Source organism: Ictidomys tridecemlineatus, chromosome 12 (assembly GCF_052094955.1).
Source record: "Ictidomys tridecemlineatus isolate mIctTri1 chromosome 12, mIctTri1.hap1, whole genome shotgun sequence".
In the NCBI taxonomy this organism is placed as follows: Eukaryota; Metazoa; Chordata; class Mammalia; order Rodentia; family Sciuridae; genus Ictidomys; species Ictidomys tridecemlineatus.
This window is the reverse complement of record NC_135488.1, coordinates 2,619,667-2,638,713: the sequence shown is the minus strand read 5'-3', so window position 1 is coordinate 2,638,713 and position 19,047 is coordinate 2,619,667. Positions and strand designations below refer to the sequence as shown.

The window sequence follows — 19,047 nt, the reverse complement described above, 5'->3', positions numbered from 1 at the left end:
AGCTCTCCCCTTCTCAGGTGTTGTCCTTGAAGGGTTAACTTGCCCAAAACAGTGAAAGAAAAAGCTGCTTTTATGTGAACTTCTGACCCCCTCCACTTACATGATGGGTATAAAATTCTGAAACTACCTGAACCCAGGGTTCAGGGGACTCATTGATTATAGCAAAAGCTGTGCCCTCTGAACCTGGCTGCAACCAGTGTTTCTGGCTATCTTCGGTGCCTTGCTTCCTCTGTCCCTACAACATTCACAGTAACTAATAAAAGAAACACTGAAATGCCTTTTAGATTTAAGAAGAAAAAAAATGGGAAACAGAACCTTCAGCTACTCCCCTGAGAGGCTCCACCCTCGCACTTCCAACTCCTCTCTGGGAGCAGAAGACCCAGGGAATGGTGTACACTAGACACTCCAAGAGGATTTAGACATGGAGTTCTGACACCTTGTGTCAGGCAGTTCTGAAACCCAAGGCCAGGAAAAGATGGGAGAGTGGGGTGAGGACATATCACACACTGACGTCTGCAGAGAGGAATCTCAACTCAAAAAATTTATGGTAAGTTTTTGTACAGAGGAAACACACAGCGTAAAGCACACACATTTCTTTCCCCAAATGGTCAAGCAATTCTCTACTTTCCTCTCATGAAAAATGCTCAAAACAGAAAACAAAATCTTTAAAAAGTGCCATTCAGCACTTGGAGGACAATTAGGAAAAATGATGTGTCCATTTGAAATGTAGCATAGGAGACAAATAGTTCACAACCTGGAGAGGAGAATTCAGCATTGCCTTGAGGTCAGGGAGCTGGAAACCTAGGAATTTATCTATAACTTAGGCATTTATAAAGAGCCAGGCTGCAGGACAGGCTCCTCTGCGTTGGACGTGCTGCTTCCCGCACATTCTGGAGGCTCAGAAGGAGACCCCAGCCATCCTCACGCAGGAACACCACGCACAGAGGTGGACCCTTCCTGAGGATGGTCCCTGGTCTCACCGCACAGCTGGGGCGAGGTCGGGCTGCTGGCAGGCTGCTGCCCAGACAGGGCTTCAGTCAGGGCCGATGCGACCACGCAGGGACCGGAGAGGGGGCTGGGTTCCCGGCGCTGCGGACCTGCGCTCGGCTAGGACGGCCAGGGTGGCTGAGGGCGGCGCTGCCCTGAGGAGGACTCGGGGCTGCAGACTGGAGAGGACGGGGTGTCCCACCCACCGTTTCAGGTTCCCGCCGCGCCAGTCCTGCTAGTTCACGCAGCGCCCCCGCTCACTAACCATTTCCCAGCGGTCGGGAGAGCAGCGCTCTCCGGTGGGTCCCCAGCGCCTCTGATGGAGCGATGCGGATAGCAGGAGCACAGCGGAGCGAACGTGAAGACACGTCAGGACAGCAGCGCGCTGCGAGGACCACAGGCCCCGGATATAAAAAGCCCGCCCTCTCCTCACGGGCTCTGAGCTGGATTGGACAGATCTCACCCATGTGCCCCTGATTGGGCAGGCCTTCAAGGCCCGCCCCCTAGAACGGAGCCCATTGAGCCAACGCTCTGAGTGACAGTAGATTGCACCCAACCTAGGATGAATGAGAACAGAATGGCAAGTTCTTGGGGACTCTGGTTTTCTTGTCTTTTGCCTCCAGTACTAGGGATTTATCCCAAGGACAGTCTGACAATGGGTAACGTCCCCAATCCTTTTATCTTTTTTTTTTCTTTGAGACAAGGACTTTCTAAGTTTCCAGGCTGGCCCCTAACTTGGAATCCTGGGAATTTCAGTCATGCCCCAAGTGCCTATTTTCTTTTTATTTAGAGGTTATGGACATTGAACCCAGACCTTCAACCTGCATTGGTACTATTCGGGAAGAAATTTGCATTTTAACTTGTCCTTGATCCTATCAATTTATTAATTACATATATGTATTATTTATGAATGTAAATAACATTATATCAATTACTTTAAATTTTTACTTTTCTGCTCTCTAGTCTTATCAGGAGGTAGCTTGAACTTTGAACTGGGAAACAGTACCCTAAGGCAGCAATGTCCAACACAAACAAATTATGAATCACAGTGTTATTGAAGATTTTCTTACATTCAAATTAAAAATTGAAAAAACATGTTTGTGGTGGTTTAATCCCAGCGTCTTGGGAGGCTCACGCAGAAGGTTCAAAGCCAGCCTCAGGAACTAAGTAAGGGCCTAAACAATATATGAAGAATATATGACCAATATAAATTTTTTAATGAAGTGGCATACATATGTGGAGCTATACCTTCAAAATTCACTGTATATTAAGTCCCCAACACATCTCAACTCACAGCAAATACACTCCAACTTGCAGATTTATAGTTTCCTTGACTTCAGGAAGAAGAAGGCACTGACAGCCTCCTTTTTATGCCAAAGGAAAAGAATACACTTCCTTACCAATATTCCTGCTTGAGGCCAAAGCCCAGGCAAGACACTACCTTCAGAAAGAGCAAGAAGCTCTGACTAGGAGTTAGTGGTCAGTGTCCAAAGTAAACCACTATTTCTCCCACTATTTCTCAGGTGATTCTGGGCACAGAGCCATTTCCCTTTCAGATATCACACAGCAAACAAAGGAAGATGGGTGTCACCCTCAACAGTTAGGCTTTATTTCAAGAAGATTAAAGAAAATCTTATTTTGCAAATTGGACCTAATGGCCAGGCTGTTTCCTCCTGTGGTACGGAACCGTGACAGTTTTAGCACCAATCCCATGCATATATATCTGCTATATTTCTGTAAACTTCAATACCATCTACCAAGAAACTCAACTTTTAAATTAGGAAAGAAGAAAATCAGCACCAGTAGGGCACCTCTTGTTTGCTGCATAACTGCTAAGACAAATGTGATTGAATCTTGGCAGCCTGTCTATAGTGAATGAATGTATTAGTTAGTAATCATGAATAAAAATACTCTAAAATGTTTTCACTCATGATTGGGCTGATCATCCATCTAGGTTGGGCTCAGCTGGGGTCTGAATGCTGCCTATGGATGGTTGATTGTTAATAAGGTTACTGAATTTCAGAGGGAGAGCTGGCTGTCCCTGGAGCACCTTGATCCTCCTCCTCATGATATCACATCCTCTAAGGCTAATATGGCTTTGTCTCATAGACATTACAGATTTATGAAACCAAAACAAAAGCATTCAAGGAAATTTGATCCTAGGTACCCAACTAATACACTTTCATGATCACTTCTTTTTATGGGCGATAATAAAATGAGGAAAGCCCCAGATTCAATGTTTGGAAAGAGATTCTGTGCTTTGACACGAGTAGAAGTAAAAAAAATTTTCAAGGTTATGGATACATTAAGGCTGAAGAATTGCCTACATTTTGGCCCTCAGTATCATTCTGCATTATCTTACAAATGAGGTTCATATAACTGTTTAATATAGAGGAACATGTCCAAAGCTTCATAACTATTGAGCAATTTGGGCTGGCATTTGAAATCCACTTTGTCTGATTTCAAAGTCAAAATGCCTCCACTAAACCATATGACCCATGTTTTTTTAAGCATCTTAAGTCTTTGATAGTGACACTTACTCAGAACATCAGCACTAGATCAACACCTAGTGCTCTTCTCCAGTGGGACTAATAACCTCAAGTATATGCCTCTGGAGCTTGTGGGAAGTTCCTGGAAAATCTTTGGGAAATGACTAAGGACTGAATTAAGAAAACCAAGAAACAACAATATATTTTATTTCCTCATGAAAAGAGAAATTTGAAAACAGGTACAATGCACCCACAGGCAAGGTGATAGAAAGCATCATATGGAAACTGGAGAGGACTACAATGTATAACTACAATGCTAAAAATGGACAATTTGAATCATTAAATAAGAAAGTATAGGATGTCAAAGAGTAAGACAGTATTTTTAAATCATAGATCAAAGGATTCATTAAATCTCCCTTGTGAAAATATTACCATGGAACATATCTACAAAGAGGCATGAAGGCCAATGCAGCTTGCTTCAGCTCAGTGGGTTTGTAATACTCTCCTCTAGGAGGAGATTGCAGTAAGGTGGCCACAATGCATTGATGGAACACACTCTCAGACTGAAGTGCAAGGAATTAATCTAAATACATTTGTAGGGAATTATCTCCAAATATGAGCTATAATGAAAACATCAAAAAGAATAAACATAATGGTAACACACATATATAAATGTATAAATTTGAATAAAATAAATGCTGACAGAAGCCAGTAGTATGCATGAATTACAGATAGAGGAAGGTTAAAAAATGACAAGGGTATTTTAATAGAAAAAAAATTCATAACCATGAGGCATGAAGTAACACAGGAATTGAAGTGGCAACCTTTTCTCCACCGAAAAGTCTTAACTGGGCCTTTCCAGATCTTCACCCAGATTAATTTTATTTTATTTTTTTATTGGTTGTTCAAAACATTGCAAAGCTCTTGACATATCATATTTCATACATTTGATTCAAGTGGGTTATGAACTTCCATTTTTACCACATATACAGATTGCAGAATCACATCGGTTACACATCCACGTTTTTACATATTGCCATACTAGTGTCTGTTGTATTCTGCTGCCTTTCCTATCCTCTACTATCCCCCCTCCCCTCCCCTCCCATCTTCTCTCTCTACCCCATCTACTGTAATTCATTTCACTCCCTTGATTTTTTCCCTTTCCCCTCACTTCCTCTTATATGTAATTTTGTATAACAATGAGGGTCTCCTTCCATTTCCATGCAATTTCCCTTCTCTCTCCCTTTCCTTCCCACCTCTCGTCCCTGTTTAATGTTAATCTTTTTCTCATGCTCTTCCTCCCTGTTCTGTTTTTAGTTGCTCTCCTTATATCAAAGAAGACATTTGGCATTTGTTTTTTAGGGATTTGCTAGCTTCACTTAGTATAATCTGCTCTAATGCCATCCATTTCCCTGCAAATTCCATGATTTTGTCATTTTTTAGTGCTGAGGAATACTCCATTGTGTATAAATGCCACATTTTTTAATCCATTCATCTATTGAAGGGCATCTAAGTTGGTTCCACAGTCTAGCTATTGTGAATTGTGCTGCTATGAACATCGATGTAGCAGTAGCCCTATAGTACGCTCTTTTAAGGTCTTCAGGGAATAGTCCAAGAAGGGCAATAGCTGGGTCAAATGGTGGTTCCATTCCCAGCTTTCCCAGGAATCTCCATACTGCTTTCCAAATTGGCTGCACCAATTTGCAGTCCCACCAGCAATGTACAAGTGTACCCTTTTCCCCACATCCTTGCCAGCACTTGTTGTTTGACTTCATAATGGCTGCCAATCTTACTGGAGTGAGATGGTATCTTAGGGTGGTTTTGATTTGCATTTCTCTGACTGCTAGAGATGGTGAGCATTTTTTCATGTACTTGTTGATTGATTGTATATCCTCCTCTGAGAAATGTCTGTTCAGGACCTTGGCCCATTTGTTGATTGGGTTATTTGTTTTCTGATTGCTTAATTTTTTGAGTGCTTTGTATACTCTGGATATTAGTGCTCTATCTGAAGTGTGAGGAGTAAAGATTTGTTCCCAGGATGTAGGCTCCCTATTTACCTCTCTTATTGTTTCTCTTGCTGAGAAAAAACTTTTTAGTTTGAGTAAGTCCCATTTGTTGAGTCTTGTTTTTAACTCTTGTGCTATAGGTGTCCTATTAAGGAATTTGGAGCCCGACCCCAGAATATGTAGATCGGAGCCAACTTTTTCTTCTATCAAACGCAGAGTCTCTGATTTCATATCAAGCTCCTTGATCCATTTTGAGTTAACTTTTGTGCATGGTGAGAGAAGGGATTCAGTTTCATTTTGTTGCATATGGTTTTCCAGTTTTCCCAGCACCATTTGTTGAAGATGCTATCCTTCCTCCACTGCATGCTTTTAGCCCCTTTATCAAATATAAGATAGTTGTAACTTTGTGGATTAGTCTCTGTGTCCTCTATTCTGTACCATTGGTCCAACCGCCTGTTTTGGTACCAGTACCATGCTGTTTTTGTTACTATTGCTCTGTAGTACAATTTGAAATCTGGTATCGCTATACCTCCTGATTCACCCTTCCAGCTTAGAATTGCTTTTGCTATTCTGGGTCTTTTATTTTTCCATAAGAATTTCATTATTGCTTTATCTATTTCTACAAGAAATGCCATTGGGATTTTGATTGGCATTGCATTGAATGTATAGAGAACTTTTAGTAATATCACCATTTTGATGATGTTAGTTTTGCCTACCATGAACAGGGTATATTTTTCCATCTTGGAAGATCTTCTTCTATTTCTCTCTTAGGGTTCTGTAGTTTTCATTGTATAAATCTTTCACCTCTTTTGTTAGGTTGATTCCCAAGTATTTTATTTTTTTTGAGGATATTATGAATGGGGTGGTTGTCCTCATTTCATCTCAGAAGTTTTGTTGCTGATATACAGAAATGCCTTTGATTTATGCGTGTTGATTTTATATCCTGCCACTTTGCTGAATTAATTTATTAGTTCTAGTAGTTTCTTTGTAGACCCTTTGGGTCTTCTAGGTATAGAATCATGTCGTCCGCAAATTGTGATAATTTAAGTTCTTCTTTTCCTATTTTTATGCCTTTAATTTCTTTCATCTGTCTAATTGCTCTGGCCAGTGTTTTGAGAACTATATTGAATAGAAGTGGTGATAGAGGGCATCCCTGTCTTCTTCCAGATTTTAGGGGGAATGCCTTCAATTTTTCTCCATTCAGAATGATACTAGCCTGAGGCTTAGCATAGATAGCTTTTACAATGTTGAGTTAAGTTCCTGTTATCCCTAGTTTTTCTAATGTTTTGAACATAAAGGGATGCTGTACTTTGTCAAATGCTTTTTCTGCATCTATCAAGATGATCATATGGTTCTTATCTTTAAGTCTATTGATGTGGTAAATAACATTTATTGATTTCCATATATTGAACCATTCTTGCATCCCAGAGATGAATCCTACTTGATCATGGTGCACAATTATTTTGATATGTTTTTGTATCCAATTCGCCAGAATTTTATTGAGTATTTTTGCATCTAGGTTCATTAGAGATATTGGTCTGCAGTTTTCTTTCTTTGAGGTGTCTTTGTCTGATTTCAGAATCAGGGTGATGTTGGCCTCATAGAATGAATTTGGAAGAGCCCCCTCTTTTTCTATTTCCTGAAATAACTTGAAAAGTATTGGTATTAATTCTTCTTTAAAGGTTTTGTAAAACTCCTCTGTATACCCATCCGGTCTTGGGCTTTTCTTCGTTGGTAGTCCTTTGTTGGCTTCTTCTATTTCATCCATTGATATTGGTCTGTTCAAATTGTGTGTATCCTCCTGACTCAGTCTGGGCAAATCATATGACTTAAGAAATTTATCGATGTCTTTACTATCTTCTATTTTATTGGAATATAGGTTTTCAAAATAATTTCTAATTGTCTTCTGTATTTCTGTAGCATCTGTTGTGATATTGCCTTTTTCATCCCGTATGTTAGTAATTTGAGTTCTCTCTCTTCTTCTCTTCATTAGCATGGCTAAGGGTCTGTCGATCTTATTTATTTTTTTGAAGAACCAACTTTTAGTTTTGTCAATTTTTTCAATAGTTTCTTTTGTTTCAATTTCATTGATTTCCACTCTAATTTTAATTATTTCTTGCCTTCTGCTACATTAGCTGTTGTTTTGCTCTTCCTTTTCTAGGGCTTTGAGATGAAGTGTGAGGTCATTTATTTGTTGGTTTTTTCTTTTTTTGAGGAATGACCTCCAGGCGATGAATTTCCCTCTTAAAACTGCTTTCATTGTGTCCCATAGAGTCCGATATATTGTGTCTGTATTTTCATTTATCTCTAAGAATTTTTTGATTTCCTCCTTTATGTCTTCTGTAACCCATTGATTATTCAGTAACATATTGTTCATTTTCCATGTGATGTAGTATTTTTCCTTCCTTCTTTTATCATTGATTTCCAGTTTCATTCCATTATGATGAGATAAAATGCATGGTATTATCTCCACCCTTTTATATTTACTGAGGGTTGCCCTATGGCATAATATATGGTCCATTTTTAAGAAGGATCCATGTGCTACTGTGAAAAAAGTATATCCACTTGATGATGGTTGATATATTCTATATATGTCAGTTAAGTCTAGGTTATTGATTGTGATATTGAGTTCTATAGTTTCTTTATTCAACTTTTGTTTGGAGGATCAGTCCAATGGTGAGAGAGGTGTGTTGAAGTCACCCATAATTATTGTGTTGTGGTCTATTTGATTCTTGAACTTGAGGAGAGTTTGTTTTATGAACGTCGCAGCACCCTTATTTGATGCATAAATATTGATAATTGTTATGTCTTGTTGGTGAATGATTCCTTTTAACAGTATATAATGTCCTTCCTTATCCCTTTTGATTAACTTAGTCTTGAAGTCGATTTTATTCGATATGATGATGGCAACCCCTGCTTGCTTACGAGGACCGTGTGTGGTATATTTTTTCCCAACCTTTCACCTTCAGCCTGTGTATGTCTTTTACAATCAGATGTGTCTCCTGGAGGCAGCATATTGTTGGATTTGTTTTTTTAATCCATGTTACCAGCCTATGTCGCTTTATTGGAGAGTTTAAGCCATTAACGTTTAGAGTTACTATTGATATACGGTTTGTACTTCCAGCTATGTTTAATTATTTATCTTTTTTTTTTTTAATTTGGCTTGTTTCTCCATGATTGGCTTCCCCCCGCCCTCTGTCTTTACTGAGGTACTTCCCACTGTTGGTTTTGGTTATTGTTGTTCATTTCTTCCTCGTGTAGTGTTTTGCTCAAGATGCTTTGCAATGCTGGTTTTCTGGCTGCAAATTCTTTTAACTTTTGTTTATCATGAAAGATTTTTATTTCGTTGTCATACCTGAAGCTTAATTTTGCTGGATACAAAATTCTTCGTTGGCATCCATTGTCTTTCAGTGTTTGAAATATGTTGTTCCAGGATCTTTTCGCTTCCAGCGTCTGTGATAAAAAATCCGTTGTTAACCTTATTGGTTTACCCCTGAATGTAATCTGCCTCCTTTCTCTTGTAGCTTTTAATATTTTCTCTTTGTTCTGTATATTGGATATCTTCATAACAATGTGTCTTGGCGTTGGTCTACTGTGATTTTGTATGCTCAGTGTCCTGTATGCATCTACAATTTGTACATCCGTTTCCTTTTTTATTTCTGGAAAGTTTTTCTATAATTATTTCATTCAGTAGGTTGCTCATTCCCTTGGTTTGAACCTCTATACCTTCCTCTATCCTGATGACTCTTAAGTTTGGTTTTTTTATGTTATCCCATATCTCTTGGATGTTTTTCTCGTGATTTTTTACCAGCCTTTCTGAGTTGGCTAGACTCTTTTCAAGATGATATATTTTCCCTTCATTATCTGACGTTCTGGCTTCTACTTGCTCCACTCTGTTAGTTATATTCTCATTTGAGTTTTTAATTTGATTTATAGTTTCTTTAATTTCTAGAATTATTGTTTGATTTTTTTTATAATCTCTATCTCCTGATAAAAATGCTTATTTGCTTCTTTTATCTGTTTATGTAATTCATTTTCAATGTGTTCTTTCACTGTTTGAATTTGCTGTCTCATCTCCTCTTTAAGATTCCATTCCATCTGTCTAAGGTATTCCTTGAGTTCTTTATTTGACCATTTTTCTGAAGCCTCTAGGTCCTCCTGAATATTTAGACTGTCCTGCATTGTTTGTACTCCTTTTCTTCCTTGCTTTTTCATGCTCCTTATGTTACTTGTTGTTCTGCTTGACTGCTGAGTTACTATTTACTCCTATAAATTTATTTGATGCTTGAGAGGAAAGGTATTAGAAGGGAAGGGAAGAAGTCACTGTCGCCACCAGTTTCAATGAAGTTATCTCCTCTGCTGCATTCTGGTGACATCAGTTCTCTGCCATGGTGGTATCCCATGCAAATGGTGACAGTTCGTTCCCTTTGCCGGGTGACCAATGCAACAGGTGCGTCCTGACTGGCTCTCCCAAGCCCCGTCTCAATCCTGTGGCCACTGCCTATGAAGGCTCGGTTGGTATTATCCTCCCCAGGTTCAGAAGGGCCGACCAGTTGTTTCAGCGGGATCATTTAGTGCTGAGTCACAGCGGTTTGTCTGCGAGATGCAGGCGAACAGGAGCTTGAATTCAGCCGATCCGGGCTCGGTGTGTGTTCTGAGAGGCCCAGACTGTTCGCCCCAGATCCACGTCAGCTCAGCATTGCCTAGTGATCCTGAGCAAACAGCATTTAGTCAGTTTAAAACTCCCTATGCCCGCGCAGCTGAAGAGGTCAGAGACTTTATCTCTCCGCACCCGCCACCATGTTGGATCTCATAAATATCTTTCTCTGTTTAGAAATATTTATTTTGGATTGGGGTTGTGGCTCAGCAGTAGAATTCTTGCCTAGCATGTGTAAGTCCCTGGATTTGATCCCCAGCACCACCTAAAAGTAAATAAATAAAATAAAGATATTGTGTTCATTTACAACTAAAAACAAATATTTTTTTAAAAAAAGAGATATTTATTTTGCCCTTGATATCTTTCTACTCAAATCTTATTTTAGTTCCTTGGTTTCTTGTTTTTTGTTTTGCTTTGCTTGTTTAAACTTGTATTATATAATTTATCAGGGTTATTCCCACATAATTTGTTGAAGTATAATTGATTTATAATATATTGCACACATTTTGGTTGCACTCAATGGAACCTTCAGAACAACCAGGATAATAAGTGTATCCATTCTCAACAGTAGTTTTCTTCCACTCCTTTATTACTTTCTTGTATGCAAGAAACTACTGCTTGGGCTGAGGTTGTAGCTCAGTGTTAGAGCACTTGCCTGCACGTGTGAGGCATTGGGTTCAATCCTCAGCACCACATAAAAATAAAAAAATAAAATAAAGGTATTGTGTTCATCTACAACAAAAACAAACAAAAAACTACTGCTTTTCTCACTATAAATAAATTTATAATACATTACATAATTATACATTCTATATGTTCTTGTCCATCTTCTAGAATTTTTTGAAGTTGTATACTTTATGTGTCTCGGTTCTTCTCTTTTTAGTGCTGAAAATTCTTTGTATATATTAAAGTTATTTACCCATTCACTTGGTCCCATTGGATGTACATGCAGAATTCAGCTCTCATCAGCACAGTAGCTGCCAACGTTTCCCCATGGTCTTTGTGTAGAACTGTACTTGCACCTCTCTTCCTGTTGCCCAAGAATGGGATGTGTGAACCATGAGGTGGGGGTGCACTTAAAGAACCTGCCAGGCTGTCTGCCAAAGTGGAACCCTTTACATTCCTGCCACAATGTAGACTGTCCCTGCTGCTCCACATCTGCTCCAGTACTGTGTGTTTCTATTGTCATACAATGTAACATAAAATTTGCCATTATAACTCTCAAGTGCATAATTCTATGACATTAGGTTCACTTACAATGTTGTGCAGCCACTTGTATCTTTCATTTCCAGAAATTCCTAATCATGCCATTATTTACACTACTGTTGCACTATTGTTAAAATAATTTAAAGAATAAGAAACAGTGATTTTATAATTATTCCTGTAGTCCTGTGACCAGTGGTCTTTGTTACCTTCTGTATAACCTGTTTCCTTTCCACACCATTACTCTCCCATGAGGAAGGCTGTCATGTTGCATGTGGTGCAGCCCTGCAGAGGGATCTGTGATCCAAGCTCAGTCCTTGCCCCCAAAGCCAATCCAATAATGAGGATGTGATTTTGAAAAAAAGGGAAAAAGTTTTATTGACCTGTTAGCAAAGGAGAAACTCAGGGGATTCCTGTCCCAGAGACTGTGATTCTGCCCATTGGAGGGAACAGAGGACTTTTAAAGAGGTAGATTCAAAGGCTCCATTGCAGGGTTCCTTATCAGGGGTTATAATTCACTTATAAATTTCGAGATAGCTGTTTCTTAGGTCTTTGGGTGCTGTTCCTGAAGTCTGAATTTCTGGATTCCTGTTGTGTATGAGCTCAAGGAGAGAGAACTGCCTAGGATGGGAAGAAGACTGACCTTGCCTTCCCCAAGGTTAGTGATGGGCAGGAAAGAAGAGATAAGGGAACAAACCACGTCAGATTTAAAATAAGCCACAGTGGCAGAGCAGAAAGGGTTATGTTCACACCATGAAGTGGACTTGTTACAAATCCAAAATTCTGTTTAGTGATAAATGCATACCAAAAACTCGCTAGTGTAAATTATGATTTCAACAGTTTATGAATTGTAACTTGTTACCCATTCAAAAGGGTAGTACTTACCTATGTATGTAAAAGAGTATAATTACAAACCATGACAAGTGATTATTCACTCATGCCCGTAGTGTTTGTGAGTGTTAAATAAATCAGAGTCGGGTGGAACAGACAAGTATTTCCCAGGCTCTGTGGACTGAATGAAAGCAAAACCACTTCTGACCACTAGGTGGCTCCAGGCTCCGATGCAGTTTTCCCAGGGCAGTCTGTGCGAACTTGTGAGAGTTTTACAGTTGCGTTCCTTGTATGCCAGCTTGTGCTATTGTATGGTGAAATGTAATTGCACATTTGTCCACTGCCTACTTCATTTTGAAACATTGGATTTCTATTCCAATTTGAAAAGCCTCTTTTATAAGTTAATAATGATTATGTATGGGGCATTTTTTTTTTTAAATGCTTTCTTGGGAAATGAAGGCAATAGCAACCTTATGTTCATTCCCAAGATGTTTTGTTAAAATTTTTCTATCTGGGAGAATTCTAAAGCATGGTTGGAAATCACTATGCTGAACAGTGGAAGTCTTTCTGCTGACAGAGCCTGGATTTCCTCTCTCAGTTCCTTGCTTGCCTGTTACAGCCTGCCACACATGACTTCTCCTGCCTTCTCAGTCCCCTACCACCAACAGAACCCTAAGCCTTTCTTCTGTCTCAGTGTGATTGTTGTCTCTCCCATGACTTTAGGGAGACTTTCTGGGAGAAGGAAGAATTTTATTTATTTATTTATTTGCTTATGTGTTTATTTTGGGGGAACACAACTGGCTCCCTCAGCCTACAAAAGGAGTAAGAGCAAGAGTGATTGGGTTGACACAGAGGAGAAGAATGAGATGAGTGCTGAGTCTGAAGCCCAAGAGACTACACAGAGAGCAGGTCCAGACCTTTGCACACCTGCAGGGACCCCTTCTCTTAGTGTGTTTGTGAATTGTGTCCCTGCAGGGAGGCTGAGTTCAGGACCTGCTCTCTTTGTTGGCATCGTGAACTTAGCCCCAATTTATCATCTATAAAATGGATGTAAGTCCCTCCAGCCACTCCTGGAAACTGATGGTTAGATGCAAGACACCTAAGATCAGTGAACTTGTTTTCCTCTCTTATCTCTAGAGCTGTAATTCCTAATAGGGGTGATTTTGCCCTTTGTGGGAACATTTCACAATTTCTGGAGACATTTTTTTTTTTCTGGAGACATTTTTAGAGTGTCAAAACAGTTGCAGGAGGTTTGCTCTCAGCCTTAAGTGGATAGAGGCCTCAGAGCTGCTAACAATCTTGCAGTGTACAGAACGCCCCCCATGGCAGGAATGGCCTATCCCAGGTTTCACAGTGCTGAGGTGGAGAAGTCTTGTTCTGGAGTCCACGGGATAGTGCACAACTGGACCCTATAAAGATCTACATCTGGTATGATGTATTTGCATTAAATCACTTAGAGTGAATGTATCTTTAAGGATTAACAACATCTATGAGTTTGTATGTCTAGAAAAAGTGAAAGAATGTACAAAGAAATACTTTGATAGGATGGAAGAACTTTTGTGTTCTTTGTAACCTTCTGCATTTTTATGTCTTTTAAATAGCGACATGACTTTATTTTATAGTTAGAAAAACAAAAGTAAATGGTAAAGCCATTTGCCTTGATGTGAGGAGTTCGGCTGGACTGTAACTAACCATGGTCTGCCCCTCCTAGGCTGCCTGGGCCTTTCCAGCACCAAGTACAAGTGACTAGCAGAACCTCAGCTTGGATGTATCCGTCCCCTTGACCCTGGCAGCATGCTGGGCTATGGACTGGGGATTCCATCTGGCCTTCTGGAGGAGAAGGAGGCCTGTTTACTTTTATGAGAAATAAGTGGAACCTGATGTTTCGGGGTGTGGGGGAGAGCCATCCAGGGCTCTTGCTGCCCTACCCTGCCGTTCCCTCCACAGCCACACTGCAAACACAGTCCACTTGGCCCTCGCGAGCAGGGGTGCTGTCTCATAATCCCTTCCCTTGAGTCTCCTCCTGCCTGTTCCTTTAAGCCATACTCTAAAACCCAGGCTTGATGCCTCTCTTCCCCTGAGCTAGAAGCAAGCCCTACTCGAGACTGTGTCCCCTGCTATCTGTGCCCATGTCTTCCTTGTGGAAGTGATGTAGGTCGGCAGCACACAGTGTGGGGACGCTCAGTGCAGATGGAAATATGACAGCTCTGCTCACTGCCATGAGTATGGCAGCCACGCCCCCTGCTGCTTATTGAGAACCCCCAAGGCCAGCATCAGTACGAAGAGACCCAGAGGCCTCGGGCTCATGAACAGTGCAGCCTGCGCTGGGTGTGGTGGTGCATACATGCAATCCCAAGGGCTCAGGAGGCTAAGGCAGGAGGACAGCATGTTCAAAGCCACCTTCAGCAACCTAGCCAGTTCCTAAGCAACTCAGCTCTAAAAAAAATTTAAAAAGGGCTGGGATGTGACTCAGTGGTAAAGTGCCCCTGGGTTCAATCTCTGGTACAAAAAAAAAAAAATAGAGTTTGACATATGAGTAAGAGAATGGTAGCTAGTCACAACCTCTACAAGGGCTTTTTCTGCACTGAAGTCTGGGTGGGTAGCATCCACTGGCATCTAGAGCGACCATGTGAGAGGGTCAAGAGCCAAGGTGAAGGTCCTAGAGGAAGGCAGCCTTACCCACACCCCGTATCCTCTGGCAGAGGGTCCTGGTCCTACCACCATGTATTACAAGCTTGAAATCCATCCCAGGAACCACAGAGATGGTGATTTTAACATATTTCCCCACTGGGCTCAAGAAAAAGGGGGTTGGATGTGGTACAGTGGCACAGCATGTCCCAACATGCATGAGGCCCTGAGCTCACGTCCCAGTACAAGGAAAAGACACAATTATGAAAGGATAACCATACACAGTACTGGAGCAGATGTGGAGCAGCAGGGACAGTCTACACTGTGGCAGGAATGTAAAGGATTCCACTTTGGCAAACAGCTTGGCAGGTTCTTTAAGTGCACCACCACCTCATGGTCCACACATTCCACTCCCGGGCATCAGGAAGAGAGGTGCAAGTACAGTTCTACACAAAGACTATGGGGAAACGTTGGTAGCTACTGTGCTGATGAGAGCTGAATTCTGCATGTACATCCAATGGGACCAAGTGAATGGGTAGACAACTTTAATAGATGCAAAGAAATACTCAGCACTGAAAAGGAACCGATATACACAAAGCATGACACTGCAAAAACAAAAAAAATGCTAGAAGATGGATGAGAACATACAGAGTGTATGATTATGTAATATGTTAAAATTTATTTATAGTGAGAAAAGCAGTAGTTCCTTGTAAGCAAGAAGGTAAAAAAGAGAGCAGGAAACTGCTAAGGAGAATGCATACATTTATTATCCTCGTTGTACTGAAGGTGCCTTAGGGCACAACCTAAAGGTGTGCAATTTATTATATATCAATTATGCCTCAATAAACTATGTGGGAAAACAGTTGCTGAACAGTGATGGGTTACAATCTGGCAGGTCAGGAGCCCTGCCTGTTCTCCTGGCACCTCTAACCAAGTGCCCCAAGAAGAGGCTTTCAGAGCAATCCTTAGCCTTCCTCCCAGGCTTTATACATATCATTAGCCACCTGATTCCTCTTCTGTAGCAATGGGCCCCAAAAATCTATTCTCTCTGGCCCCAGAGAATTAGATAGAGAGTAAAATGTTCACGCTGTCAGGATAATGAGCCCAAATTTAAGGGGTTTTTTCTTTCTTTCTTTCTTCCTAATGCAAAGGCTACTCCATGAAGTCAGCCGGTAGAAACATTACAAACATTCCAGCCAAGCCTCTATCCCAGAGCATGGGAAAATGGAAGTAGGGGCTGACTCAAATGGAGGTTACGGGTAAGTTCAAACTCAAGGGCTAAAAAGGCACAGCTAAATAGCCTCAATAATTTTCCAATGATTGTTTCATACAGATTTTAACCAACAGCCTTGGTAATTTTACAATACCTGTTTAGCACAGTTTCTGATCACTGTCCCTACCCAGAAGAGACATAAACCCCTAGACTAGTACATGTAAGTAAAAACCTACTACCAGGTTCCCTTTTGCCTTGCAAGACTTCTCTCTCTTTTCTTCTCACTTAAATAAATCCTACTCCTTTCACACTTGCCTTCCATTGTTATCCATGGATTTCATTCTTCAAATTCATCAGAAAAGAACTCAGAAAGAAATTGGTGGTCAGCTGCTAGGTCCCCCATTAAGAGCTGCAACGTGCCACTCCACTTAAAGGAATCCCCATCTCTATCACAACCCTGTCCTCAAAATGGTCTCAAAAGTGAAAAAAAAAGAAAAAGAAAAACAGACGAATGAGTCCATCACCCAGCCTCTCTGGACAAAGACGGTTCCTTCACTGACTACACAGAGGCCCAACCCATCTCTGCCAAAAGTACCTTCACAGCCTCATTGATCACTTGGACTTTGTGCAATCGGCAGAACTTTGGAATCACATTTCTGAGGAGGCCAGTGGTTCAGTGTTGCTTCAGGGCTCACAGGAAGCTACGGGGGGCGGGGACGCGGTGCTGGGGGGAAGGGGGGGGCGCGGTGCGGGGGGGGGGGGGCGGTGGAGGCGTGCAGTGGGAGGGGACATGGGGGGGGGAGCGGAGTGTCAGAGGAGAAGCGCAGACTGAGAAAGACAACAGCCAAACCAGCTGCGGCTGAGTGATCACCCTATGCTTTCCCAAATGCACCCGGGAAGGAATATCTCCAAACTGCACAAACCGCTGTTCCCAGCTCCCCTCACCCCGGGAAGGTCCAGGCTGTCCCTCTCAGGCCCCACTGGGGCTGGGAACGTGGAGTTCCAGTCCGCTCCACCACACAGGAGTGCACGTGCAGCAGCTCTGGGGTCAGTGACCAAGCTCAACCCAGCACAGCCTGCTAAGGGCAAGAGGTCACGGAGAGCAGGGTGGTCCGGCGTGTTCCTGACCTTCTCCAACCTGCGCAGGACGCAACGGGCTCTCGCCTAGCAATTGACGCGAGCCCAGCACTAAATCGCGGTCCGCAGTGGACGCGGATCCCCGCAGCCGCTCTCACGGGAGGAGTTTAAGAGGTGCCATCACCACCCGCCAGGTGCTGGCAGACCTGCACCCCCTGGTGATGCCACCGGCCTGCGCCACTGCCGCTGCGCACCGCCGCTGCGCCCAGCCCCTCCCAGGAGGCCTTGGGGTTCGCCACCCGGACGCGTCAGAGGATAGTGGGGGCTTCAGGGGACTTGGTCAGGTCCCGCAGCCCCTGCTTGGAGGAGTGCCTGGGGGTGGGGGTGCTCGTGTCACATACCAGCAGCTTCAGATTTAAAAACCAGCCCTGTGGCGATCTGTGGGCGCCCAGCCACAGACACTATGTTAAGAGTGGAGATTGAACAGAGCACTTTAAAGGGTTAACGGGTAATAGAAGAAAACAGGGGAGAAATTTTTAAAGTTCTTAGCATTCCGGGGCCTGCTGAAACACTCTTGTCATCCCAGAAGCTGGGGAGGCTGAGCCAGGAGGATCATAAGTTCAAAGTCAGCCTCAGCGATTTAGTGAGGCCCTACGCAATTTAGCTAAATTTGTCTAAACATAAAATATCTTAAAAGTGCTGGGGATGTGGCTCTGTAGTTAAGCGCCTCTGGGTTCAATCTCTAGTACAAAAAAAAATTCTTAAAATTTAATGAGAATAGTGATATGATATAGCGCCCCCTCCCTCAAATATCCCCCAATCAAAATCGTAATAGGCTCTCTCCTTGTCAATAAGATTTTTACCAAAAAATGTCAGCAGGGGCTGGGGTTGAAGCTCAGTGGTACAGCGCTTACCTGGCATGTGTGAGGCACTGGGTTCAATTCTCAGTACCACATATAAATAAATAAAGGTCCATCAACTACTGGAAAAAAAATAAATATCAGCAGGATTTCATAGAAATTATTATGGTTTGAGTTTATTCCTTCTTGTAATAGCTCCCACAGTGCCCATACCACAGGAGGACACTGACACCACAGCCTGGCCATGAAGTCCAATTTGCAAAATAAGATTTTCTTTAATCTCGAAATAGAGCCTAACTGTTCAGACATCTAAATGCATGTGACTCCCACCTCCTAGGACACCCATCTTCCTTTTTTTGCTGTGTGGTATCTGAAAGGGAAATAAATGCCTTTTTGCCCTTGCATCAGGTGAGAAATAGTGGGAAAAATAATGGCCTACTCTGGATACTTCTTGTCAGAACGCCTTACTCTTTCTGAAGATAGTGTCTCTCCTGGGCTTTGTTTCTGAGGAGAAGTATTACTGAGGAAGTGAATTCTTTCCCTGTGGCATGAAAAGGGGGAGGTCAGGGTCTACTCTCTGAAGTCAGGGGACCCAGACCTCTGCAAGCTGGAATTTGACTACTGTGAATTGAGATCTGTTGGGGGCTTAAAATAGAGTGAGTTTTGAAGATATAGCTTCAAAAATGTATACACTTCATTAATAATTTTATATTGGTCACAAATGATATTATTCTGCATATATTGCTTAAGCCTCACTTTGTTGTTGAGGCTGGTTTTGAACCTGTGATCTTCCTGATTCAGCCTCCAAAGTCACTGGGATTACAGGTGTGAATCGCACCCAGCTTTTAATTTTTAATTTGAATGTTAGAAAAATCTTCCATTACAATTGTGACTCACATTTTGTTTGGGTTGGACCTTGCTGCTTACGGTATTGTTTCACAGTTCAAAGCTCAAGATTCCTCTTGATAAGACCAGAGAGCAGAAAAATTAAATAAAATTTTAAAGTAATTGATATTATATCATTTACCTTCATGAATAATCAGGCACATACAATTAATAAATTGATATGGTCAAGGTGAATAGGAGACAAGGTTAA

The 19,047-nt window shown here is 41.7% G+C and overlaps 1 protein-coding gene across 2 annotated transcripts in view; it reads right to left on the bottom strand.

Moving 5' to 3' along the window:
- LOC101956806 (uncharacterized) overlaps positions 1-1,425 on the bottom strand; it is a 33,554-nt gene extending 32,129 nt beyond the window's left edge. The window contains exon 1 of one of the 2 annotated variants that reach the window (XM_021735344.3): positions 1,253-1,425. In XM_021735344.3, the coding sequence (XP_021591019.2) occupies positions 1,253-1,255 (3 nt within the window). In that variant the 5' untranslated portion in view covers positions 1,256-1,425. Of the gene's footprint in view, positions 1-1,193 lie in introns of both variants that reach the window. The other variant, XM_021735345.3, reaches the window with a different exon arrangement.
- Between the last annotated feature and the right edge of the window lie 17,622 nt (positions 1,426-19,047).